Source organism: Streptopelia decaocto, assembly GCF_964273445.1.
Source record: "Streptopelia decaocto genome assembly, chromosome: 2".
NCBI lineage: Eukaryota > Metazoa > Chordata > Aves > Columbiformes > Columbidae > Streptopelia > Streptopelia decaocto.
Genome location: NC_138655.1, coordinates 21,347,219 through 21,359,587, shown reverse-complemented (window position 1 = coordinate 21,359,587; position 12,369 = coordinate 21,347,219). Strand labels below are relative to the sequence as shown.

Sequence of the window (12,369 nt, the reverse complement as noted above, 5' to 3'; positions counted from 1 at the left end):
TGACATTAAAAAAAAAAAAAGTATTGATAAATTCTTTCTCACTTCATTGTCTTCGGGTGAGAAAATTGAAAGATTTTTACCATTAATTTTGAATTTTTTCCCACTTTTTATACATCAAGATGAAAAACAGCACATTATAATCAGAGAGTTATGATTGTTAGATATTGTCCCATTTCATAATTACATATGGCAAGGAGTAATACAGATTTATTTAATAATCTTATTGAGTGCTGTGTGACTAGTATTTGAAGTTAATACCTTCACAGATTGTTATTGCAGGCTATTCTTCAAGTGACATCAAAGCACAAAATTGGTGTTGCTAACTGTAATACAAAGAATTTAGGAAATCAGTGACTTTTTGCTAGCAATGTTGAACAGAAAAGGTGAATATGTCTTAAAAGAACATTAATGTGATGGACAATGGTTGTAAGGAATGTAAGATAAAAAAAAAAAAGATAATTAATTGTTCCTAATTAGGTAAGTTAGAAAAAAGAGTACCAAAAGAAAACAAACAAACAACATCAACAACAAAAAACCACACAAAAAACCTATTCAAGTGATTTACAATTTGTTTGGCCAAAAAAGGTCAAAGGGGAAAAAAAAAATAAGATATTGAAAAGGAATCAAGTATTCATCATTGAGAATGTTAATGGTATACAAGTATAATAGATCATAGACATGCCTCATTTTTACATTAAACTATTTGATATTTCGGTTTATGTTATAGAAAAGAAGAATGCTATTTTTAGCTCATGAGGCTATTATTTTCATACAGAAGACAATAACTTAAGGTTTCTGAGCTGTTTCCCTAAAAGAAAAGTACAGAATGCTTTTGAGATAATATTATGTTGGATTTTAGACTGGTCCGCCTTGAAATAAGATATAAACTTGTCCTTAGAGCCTATATATGCCTTATGGCAGGGATGTCAAACTCGTTTTCACATTTATACAGTCCTAAAATTACATTCGGCCCTTTGAAGGCAACCGTGAGGCTGATATGGCCCCTGCTGAAAATGAGTTTGACACCCCTGCCTTATGGGGTGCTCCTGGGTTTGTTCACTGTGCGAGTTTGCTTGCTGTCTCCCAGATAAATGCATAGCAGTGAAAGGCAGCCTGAAGTGCAGCACCACAATCTTTTCCCATCACTTCAGTCAAATAACCCCTACTGGACTAGCTTGGCTTAGAGAGAGAGAATTAATTTTTTAGAACATGTCAGAAAAACAATGTCAGAAAGTTGTTGGTGATGAGGTTATTGCATTTACACATGACCATTTTAGATGAAGAGATATGTGCTTGGTAGGTGTACTCTGAATCTCTGAACACAGGTTTAAATGTTGTCTGTGTTTTCCAAAACACATACAGAGGTTCTTGTGTTGGTACATGGTGAGTGGTTCCCTGTGTAATCAGGTTAGTCACTAGGCGACTAGGTACGCCTCTATTGCAACATGCAGTCTCTGAAGCCTGTTTGTCTTAGGCAACACTGAAGAGAATAGAAAAATACTATTTCCAACCACTATCAGGTTTTATATTCATTTTTAGTTTGACAGTGGTTTTATGAATTGACAGATTATTAGACTTCAAATTTTGTTACTTCATATTTGTGATGCTGTGTTACATAACAAAAAACCAATGGTGCATACACAAATGCTAAAGGAACTCTTTAATGGTATTGATACTGAAAACTGCTGGAACTGGAGGCCGTTTGGATAAGAGGAGAAAATGAACCTTTGTGTATGCTTATAAGCTCTCTATTTGTCATCCTTGTTTTATTCCACATTTACCTCTGAAAAAAACCCACACTTTGCTTTCGCATGGCTCTGATGGTTTGCTGTTTCTGCGGTCCATTTATCCCTTGGAGCTGTTTGCAAAAAAAGAGGCTTTGAAAAAGTACTTTCTTCAGACATGCTCAGTTAAAATATGACTGAGAATATGAGTAAGAACATTCTTTCCTTCCTTCTCTACTTAATTCAACATAAAGTTCTCTAAGGTATATGGCACTAAGGAGTTAGCTGAAACCACATACAGAAATGTCTAATGATAGCAATGTAAACATACCTTCAAAACTGCATCGTTAGGAGTGAAAATCAAATTATTAAAAAAAAAAAAAAAGCTGAAAGACTTTTTAAAAATTTCATTTGAGATAATTTTAATTTCAAACAACAGGCCTTTAAATATGTCAAATGTTGCTGGCAAATCACATACTGATCTTTGCTGGTAGGGTAAAGTCGCAGTTAAAATTTGTACCTATTGGTCTATTATCAAAAATGTCAAAAATGTACCGTGTATACTGGTAACTCAAAGTGGGAAATCAAGTTAATTTCTTACCTATATATTTAAAATAGATGTACTAATTAATTTTGTCAAAATGTGAGGAGTTTTTTTGCAAGTACCCACATTCTTTATGAAATAGCCTATATTTGTAATGGTAAGAAATATGAATGCTTATGACCTAATATAATTCCAACTTCCATAAGATCTTTTATCTATAATGGGAAACTGAAATGATCAAATTGTAGAGAAAAAATTGGAAACAGCCAGATTTGACCTCAGAGTTTCATATTTAAGCTATCAACATAATTAGGTGAATTAGAACCTTAGCATAGTTCCAAAAACGAGATATCTGCCAAAACTAAATCTATGTATTAATTTCTGAAATATGTATCAGCAGTTAACAACAAGCACTAAGACAGTGTAAGGAAATTCTACTCAGGCCCACAGCTCTAACCAGCTTGGATACTATTCAGCAACTATTAACCTAACTATGTTCTTTAGCCTAGATGTGCTCTCCCTGAGGCATGAACTTGCTAATGGTGAATTCATCATAGATACAGTAGGCCAGAGCATTCAGAAGATGCCTAACTCTTGCAGTGGAAATGCATGAGAAAACTCCTAATGCAGAAATGGTTTTCTACTAGGCACTTACAAGGAAACAAGAAAGAAAAAGCAAATTAAACTTTGGGTCCACTATACATTCATCATGACTATCGCACAGTTTCTATTGTAAAGAACTAAAGTTGCTATCTACTGTGTTAAAGTAATGAGGCAGTCACAGCCATGATTATTTAAAGAAATATTCTCCGTTATGTTTAAATATCTTCAGAGATGATATCTTGGTGTGCTAGGACTAGCATGACTATCACACCACTATTGTTGAGATGATTTCATCAGCACATGTCAATACAGATTTTCTGCTGAACACTTTGTTTGTTTCATGATCTTGAAAGAAGTGTTTTTTTAAAACGTATCTTAAAATCAATGCCCAAATGCATGTCAGATATTCTGGTTACTATAATCAAACCAGCAAAGGCCCAAATAATTCACTACAATGAGTCTGCTGCATGTTAAATAAGGTACCATTTAATTATCAGCTTCCATTATTTAACAGAAAATTAAATGTGGCTGAAACCAATACACATTCAAAAAATCATGTCATGCTAGCAGTTGCTTTATCTGAAGTAGCAGACTTCTAAACCAACGTTGTTAATAGCTAGGTGCTAGATGAGGTCAAACTACAAAAAGATTTTTTTGAGACATTGCACCATAGTGAAAAACAGAAAATTTAACTTGTTTTTCATATTCTTTATTAAATACACAGCTGAATAGTATGTAATTAAGTAAAAATCTATTATTTAGTTCATATTTTACAGTGCAATCCTTAAAGTGCACATTACAGATCTTTGTAGATATTGTAGAGTATAAACGTTAGCTGATGCTTTATGTGGAAATTCTGAGATATTTTCAATTTTTAGTTTTGTATGTCATATGGATAAGATATCCATATATGGGTATGCAATGCCATTATTTCTTTGCTTTTTCAAATACTCAGTAAAGTAAAATGTATTGCTGAAAATTTTTTTATAGCTATGTTTTAAAATTATATGCATCAAGTTAAATCTCAATTAATGCAGTTCTTTTTGTCCTTTCAAAATTATACTGTGTGCATTAATAGCATATTGCACTTCAGAATTATTTTGTATATATACGCCTACAATTGCAAGAAAAATATACTAAAGATTGTACCATTAGAGATTGCTGTAGGCAAGACTATCCTGCACTTTCCATTAACAGCTTTTCATTTACTTAAAATGTTGCCAAATACAAGTTCTTCTCCTGGGGCTCGCAGTCACGAGCCCCCATGGATTTCACCACTGAAGGGATGACAGTCCTAGTGCACAGCCGTGTTCTGGCCTTGCAGGAAGGGTGGTAGGAAGGAGAATATTTCTGTTTAGCTGCTGTTGTTTACAGTGTGCACATTACTTCACACTGAAATCACTGTTAAATTGCAGTATTATTTGCACCACCCACCTTGTGTCTCCATATGTCTGCTGAAGGATGGACACCTCCAACACAGGGATGGAGTAGGACGATGGCAAAAGAAGTGCAGTCTTGCAAACGTAACTTTGTCTTTAAAGGACTCATGATTCAGAACCTTCAAGCCAAATTAAAAAAAAAAATACAACCAATCAACCAACCAAACAAAAAAACACCAAACCAACCAACCAACCAGAACAAAAAAGCAAACAACAACAAAAGTCATAGATAAATTCCTCAGAATAAAATATACATGCAAAATGCCAGTGTTAACATAAATAAATAATGTAGTTCTGATAAAAGACTTTAGTGTTATGCCCTTTAGAGTGAGGACTTAAGATACATTAAGGGGAACACTGTGATAACATGATACTGATTATCTTGTTGAAATTCATCTTGACTGAATATGTGTCAGTTCACAAATTCTCTCCTGACAATTGCTATAGTTTCACAGCTAATGTCTTCAAACTGTCAGTTCCAATAATTTGGAATATTTCTAGGATATCATATATTCCAGGAGATAAAGCAGGAATTTCTATACAAGTGATGTGGCAAAAAACATCCATACTCTTATCAGTGGAAAAACTGTTGATGTTTATATATAAAGAAAATTCATTCTCTCCTTTAAAAAACCTAAACTGTTAAGTAAAAGTATTGTTAATCTTTTCTACATTTATATAACTATATTTATATAATTATTCTATAAATCCAGCATTTATAACTAATGTTTTATTCTTGAACAGCATTTACCATTTTCAAAAAGTTGAGAGCTTGACTTCACATTTTTTTAATGTAGTTTTTAGGTGATTATGAAGCAACATAGAAAACGTTCTACCACAGAGCACATTAACTCCTGCTTTGTTCAGATGGGAATCTAAACTTTTAGAACTGTATCACTGGCCTCACTTGTTTGGAAAAAGTAACTGGTTGTAGCAGTTGCTTTGTTGGAATGAGTAATCTGCCAATAGGAAGTATAGCACATCTTTTCTCTGAAGCCACACCATTTTATGAGTTCCAGCCTCCTCTTCCCTTGAACAATTCTGCACTCAATCTTGCAATCCTAATTTGATCCCACACCCGGTTTTTACTTCATTTCTTCCTACAGTACTTATGCTAATTTTCATACGCCAGCCCTCTCTCTTCTACCACTTTCAATATCTCTTTTTCCCCTGTATTTCCAACTAATTGACCCAAAGAACCACTTGCTTCTTACTCTGTGGTCTGAATAAACTAATTCCCATTTTGTTCATATTGCTGGATTTTCAGAAAATTGTCACTTTAAGAGTTTGGGGGGATTTGGTTAAGGGTAAATTTATACCAGTAAAGATTTTTTTTTTCCACTCTTTAATAATTTCATACTTGTCATACATTTTATTTGCTATTTCATTTTTAAAAAGTGTAAAAGAATGTTACTAAAAATGGATGATAGTAGTGTTGCCAATTATACAATGTATTACTTAGATTACAGTCAGATAATATACTGGAAAAAGCTGACTATCAGAATAGATAAACAGTAATACGATGGTAGAAGTTTCTTGTGTCGACTGAGTTTGATTCATGCAGGCTCTAACAGTGGAACAGAATGTCTTGTTTTGCATTCTGAATTATTTATGGGTATTCCAATAAGCACAAGATTGTCAGAATGTAATAGTACTCCAGTACTTCATCCTTTCCACAGAAATACTTGGGACCCAGCTTCCCACTTTGATAGGGAAGCTGCAGTGTTAATCAAATTGTGGGACCTGGTCACAGAGAATGAAAATTGAATATATTATCTTCTAATGCCTCATCTTTACTATTGAATAAATATCCCAGGAAGTAAAGACCAGGTTAAACTCCAGGTTCCACAACAAGAAGAATAGAAAGGTCTGCCATGGACAGGTCAAGTGAGGCACTCTGTGTGTATGTTCTCAAGTGTGCTTCTGAGATCATTCTCGTACACCAGGCCTGGTCCTGGATCCTAAGTACATACAATTAGGCAATCATTGATCACTGAATTACTGATCTCTGTTTTGTTACCCTCGTGGTTCATTGAATTTTTAGGAAGGTGAAAGAAAATGGACAAATAGGTGAGCGACCAGAAAATTTTAAGTCATCATTTTCTGTTCTCTTAAAAAAAAGGAAGTTATCATGCTTGCCTATGTGTCTGGAATCTTCTTGTGAGGATAGTGGCAATCTGTTTTCCCTGATGTGGGGGTGGGTGGGATGTATGTGTGTCTGTGTGTGTATATTAATCATCATATTGTAAAACCGATAGTTTGGTATTTCAATATAAGTTTCTATCCATGCTATCTGTAAGAAATTACGTAATGTTTCAGAAAGCTGTGAGGATACAGACTAATATTTTCATTTTGCCATACCCTAATTTGATATACTTTGCCATCAACTACTATAATGTAGCAAATAAAGAAGGTGTGATAAAATGCTAGAAATCTAAATGAAGGTTACCAAAAAAAAAGTATCTTGGAGATATTTTGTCTTTTTTAAAATCTGCTATATTTAAACCTTGTCCATCTCTCCATGGTCTTTCAAGCATTCCCATCTACATCTGCATGTGAGATCATGGTTTTCATGACTGTCTCACAAGACTTGTTTATTTTAGATACAGATCTGGAACTTTTCTGGAGTTCTTTTGCATTTAGGTGATGCAAATCTTAATGGATTTATTACATTGTGATTTATTTTCATTATGATTTTATCTTGTTTAGACTGGCTATTAGCCAAATGAAAATTGTGCATGTTTCAGTTTTGGACAGTGAGCATTAGGTATGTCATAGGCATTTTTGGTGTCAGCATATTTATAAAAACATAAATAAGTGATTTTAAGTTAAATAAGTAAGGTATTAATAATAAAGAAACAAATAGCGGAGTACTGACTGTTTGCTCAGAAGACAGATGGCATTTAAGCCTTTTGTTCTGCATGTCGAGGTACATAAAGCACATAAAAATATGCTGCTTCCTAATGTACATACATGTGATTTCAGGCATTCTCTCTTCCATGTGTATATGGCATGCACCTTTCTGTTTTTACCAACCATGCATTTTTAATGAAAAATCTTAACTGTTCTTCAACAGAAACCCTTTCCAGGCAGAGAGACACTTGCTTACATGAATTATATCTCTGTAACAATTAATATTGTAGTTAGAGATATTATGAAAATGTACAAACATTATTCGGTTATATATTCATGTTTTATGATTAATGCGTTGTACTCTAGTAAGTTACTGTGTTAATTCATGTTTGGAACTGATTTTTCTTCTGAATTAGTTCAGACATAATCTTCTTACTTTTTACATTGCACTCATAAGAACATTTTATAGTGGGTTACTATCTATTATGAGTTAGATCGCATGGATGACATGGGCTCTAAAGAATATGGGAAAGTATAAATATCTGGTATTTTTGGAGGATCAGGCAAAGTATAAGCTAAGGATTACTTCACTTCCCTATAGAGACAAGCAAAATTATGGGTGATAAGGAAGCATATTTCAAACTTGTTAAAAGTTATTACATATCAAACAGCATAAGACATTGTATATAAATGCCAGCTTGCTCTGATTCTTAACTCCTGAATTTAAGGAAAAAAAAAATAAAGGTGGAACTGCCTGCCATACATTCACAAGCAAAAGTCTCAGAACTTGCTAAGAACACTAGAACTCCAGGTTTCTAGAAGTATTAGGACAAAACCTGAAAACATTGAAACCAGATGTTGGGCACTTTAAATAGTTTAATGGGCATTTAAAAAGTAGTTAGGACTCAAATCCTGATCAGAGCATTAGCTGATGATGTTCTATTCACATACAAGTAAGTGAAGGGAACAGTCTGGGGTGTTCCTTCTTACGGACAGTAAGTTAAACTGCTTGCAAATGGCAGTTGCATTCCCATAAAATCCATGTTTTGCAATGCATTCAGCTTGAAATCCTAGTTTTGTTTAAAGGTTTACTTTTTAAAAACTAGTTGATTATATTATATTATATTTATTTGCTGTCTTATGTTTTTGAAAGACCATCAAGAAAACTTGCCAGTAATTCACTGGGAGATAAAAGGGGAAGTGAAAGTGAATTCTTAAAATGTCATCTACCAGCTGGAAGCACTTAATTACTTATTAATACTAATGTAATATTTGCAAGAGCTTTGTGGTGTTAATTCCAGGGCTGCATGTAAATAATTTGAGGGCACATTCATGTGGGCATAGCCTGAGAATGTCACCATGTTGTGTGGTGTAAGCTGGTAGGCAGTTGCTTGCTATCATTACACATCATAACTGCTGTGGGGTATCCTCCTACATTTTCATTTAATTGTTCTTCCTGTAGGTGTGCATATATCCTACAGCAAATTTGAAGAACATAATGAAATAGTTTTTTAATGCTTCTGGGCAGCATGCTGACTGCCAGACTGTTACGGGTAGACTGCTTTTGGTATTTGGGTCTGTGCATTAGTTTTAGAAACCTAACTCTTTTTGCAGCCTGAAGTGTAGCTCTGTGATTATTTTCTCATTTGTTAGTCCTTCCTAGGACCTCATCTTCAAATTTTCAGCATACCATGTCAAACTGGGCCCTGCCAAATGGCTCCTCATTCTTGTAACAAATGGCAAAGTTTAAATTGCATAATCCAGGACTTAAGTTAGAAGCTTTTTATAGTGGTGACTATGCTTTTGCATTTATTTGACAAGAAGTAAGCACAAAGATCTCTTGTACTTTATATAATTAACATAATATGCTTATAAATAATATTTATACGTATTGTGTGATATATGTAATATTTATAAATATCCACATGCAAATAGGGAAAAGATCATAAGTGTAGGTAGTATAGCTACCTGTAACAATGTGTTTGATTACTTGAAAGAAATTAATTATAAGCAAATTAAGACACGATGGATAAAAGTGAAGGGTAAGCCTGTGGTTTGGTGGTGAAATTGGTTTACACATCCAATGCAGACTTTTGTGATTAGACATTGCTTTAAAATATGCCAACTTCAGAGGAGCTGTAGACCCGGGATTCCTTTGCATTGTAATAATTCCTTGTAAACTGCAACAAAAAACTATTTTCAAAACAAATTTTCCTCTACCATGTGCATATATTTATACTAAAAGAGAAATAGCATTCTTGTACTTTTTTATAATTGGAAAAGATCTAGTGTTGTAACCAATATAAGTATATCAAAATAGATACATTTTGACATATTTTCAAAATACAAATAAAATATAAATATCTTTGTTTTATTATTTTGAAATGCATGCATTTGTTTTTTGGCATATTCTGTTACAGATGTGATAACTCTTCAATTATTATTTAAATAATAACAGGGCTTTCATCTGAATTAATCTTTTATTGGAATAGGATAAGTATTAGGAAAAAAAACTCAGTAATGGGAAAGCTCTGCAGCTTTGTGAGGGCAGTTTTCCCGATGGTGGTAGCCTTTCAGACAGATTAGGTAAACCTCTGCCATAGATATTATTCATACTGAAGTTATCACTGCCCTCAAGGAAGGGAAGAGGCAATCTGGCTTCTTGACATTGTTTTTGAACAGAGATTTATACATTTTTTCATCCTAACTGAACTAATGTAGAAAATCCCAAATTTTAGCTATCCATTTAATCCGTAGTCTCCTGCAGGCTTCTCAGAACAAATATGTGAATCATCGAGATAATTTTACCTTTAGAACTGTTTCCAATTTTGATAATTTCAGTACTCTGTGCAATACTTTTGTAGCTCTTATATTATCAGATTTTTATGTCTTTTATTTTGTTATGTGTATCATTCCTTTCCCATCTTATTGTCTTATATTTCTATTTTTCTTTCTGCCATCTACTCAGTCATTATGTTACTTTACCTCGTTCCCGGTACACCCAGTCCACAGATCACCATTACAGAGATGCCAGGTATATGTTTTCCCTCTGTGTGACTCTGTGTGGATAATGCATGTACTTCTATGTACCTGCATGTCCACTTCTGGTTTTATTAGTCTGTGTATAGTGGTAAAAAACTTAGAAGTATTGAGTTAATGTCAGCATTAGCTTTCTTAGTATAGCATGTAGATAATCACTAGATAATTTTTTGTATGTTTAACTTTTTAAACTTTTTATCACTGCAAGTAGTCTACAATTGGTGGTGCAGGAAGATGATGCTATCTTTACATTATCCTAATGTCTTTTTAAAAGTCAATAGAGAAAATTATTGAAATCCAAACCCACAAATACCTGCTATTAGTGTGATTTACATATAAAGAATGTCATACATACATGACTGTGTTAAAGGTTCCAATAGATGAAACCAGAGTGTGATACCTTTTTCATAGTCTCAGCTGCAGGCCAATATATCTTAATTTTTAAAAGTAGCTCTGCAAAATTCCCCAAAGTTCCAGCTCAGTTTTGTCTTAGTGTTTTGTTCTGTTGCTGACATTGCTTGCTTTTCATGTTGTTTTGTCCTCATTTCATCTTTGTGTTGCTTTTCATTGTACTCACCCTTTATGTTTTGGCAGCCAGGATCACCCAATGTATCCTCTATTTTGTGAAGATGCAATCAGATTACTTCGCTCCCGTAAGATGTGCCGTACCTATTCTGAGGGTGCTTACTATGATCATGAGAGGTATAATTGATGTGGAGCATATTGTTAGCTCTGCCACTTATACTTTGGCAGTACTGTGTTTGGTTTCCAAACTGCAAATGGGATCTGTGTTTAAAGTGAACACATAAAGTGAACATTTTTTATTATACTCTGTGAGTATGTATGTGTCTAAAATTGACTACTCAGGACTATGGTAAATCCCAAGAGAAGCTGAATAGCTTTACAGAAGACAGTTCATAAATTAGGTTACATGGATATTATGTATAAGTGTCTTTGTATAACACTTATTTTACTGGAATTTTCCAAGGGCTTATTATATCTATTATTCTCTTTGAAATAATGAGGAAAAGCTTATCTACTTCAAAGTATACAGAAATAGAATCTTTCTGAAAGCTCATATGTTTCTTAACTGAAAAACAGAGTGAAAACTAAAGGTATAAACCTATTTTGTAGTTATTTGTATAGTGCTTATTCTGTAATTTATGATACTTGTATATATTCACAATACCTGTGCATGATTACAGAATATCAGAGTTCCTATTCATGTATGAAATATATGGCAGAGAGAAGTTAAGTCCATAATAATTTCTATGAAATAATTGTGCTTGAAACACAGTGGCTTTTAAGAAGTGTAGTAAGACATATTGTGTACTACTGTGAATATGACATTTTCAGAAAATATTGCAAAACAGGAAAAAGTCTATATGGTTGTGTGTGAATAGAAATAAGGATATAAATCTGATAAACTGTGAGCAAATACAAAGGACATGGTGGCTTCAGATCGCAAATGTTGGAATGGCTATAGCTCTGCAAGACAGACGATGTAAAATTTTCCACAGTAGGAACTAAAGAATTCTTGATATATTAAGTTCATGGCTGCCTTCTGGATATGAGTTCCTCTGAGAAGTTCTTTAAGGTTTGCTCTGGATTCAGATAATATATAACCATAGTTTTACTAAGTGTAAAACTACTTTTGTGTGCAGAAACAAAATAGAATCTGAAACTTCTATAGTATCATAGGAGTATTCCTTCCAAAGAAATATTGCTTTTTAGAAATTTTCCAAAGCTATAGTATAATAGACATTATAATATTTAAAACTCAGTTAAACCTTTGTTTCGAAAAGTTGCTGTTCTACATGAGAACTAATATAAAGAAAGTGTGTAAATAAGTTCAGTCTGCAGGTAGAGCTTTAGTAAGGAGAGGAATGTTTCATTTTTTTTTTTTCTGAAAATATGTGATGAAATGTGCTCATACTTCAATAGTTAATTTTTGTATACTGTTTTTTTCCTTAGTTATATACTCACATGTGCATTAGTTTATCTGAACCCATTTCAGATTGCTGGCTGTATCTGTGACTGTTCAGATATTGCAGAAAGTTGGAGCTATTTATCAAATTGCCTTAGTTTGAGGATCTTGACTTGCAAATCTAATCTTTGCTTCTACAGAGATTAATTTCTCAAAAATAAAGTAAAATAAATTAAAATA

The 12,369-nt window shown here is 33.4% G+C and overlaps 1 protein-coding gene across 29 annotated transcripts in view; it reads left to right on the top strand.

Moving 5' to 3' along the window:
• RIMS2 (regulating synaptic membrane exocytosis 2) overlaps window positions 1–12,369 on the top strand; it is a gene marked incomplete at its 5' end in the record, with an annotated part of 471,635 nt that overhangs the window by 309,611 nt on the left and 149,655 nt on the right. For 7 of the 29 annotated variants that reach the window (XM_082045206.1, XM_082045234.1, XM_082045208.1 and 4 more), the window contains one exon: window positions 10,132–10,197. The exons of 19 other annotated variants lie outside the window; for them this stretch is intronic. In XM_082045206.1, coding sequence (XP_081901332.1) covers window positions 10,132–10,197 — 66 coding nt within the window. Of the gene's footprint in view, window positions 1–10,131; window positions 10,198–10,796; window positions 10,905–12,369 lie in introns of all 29 variants that reach the window. 3 more of the 29 variants (XM_082045216.1, XM_082045205.1, XM_082045227.1) reach the window with 1 other exon arrangement.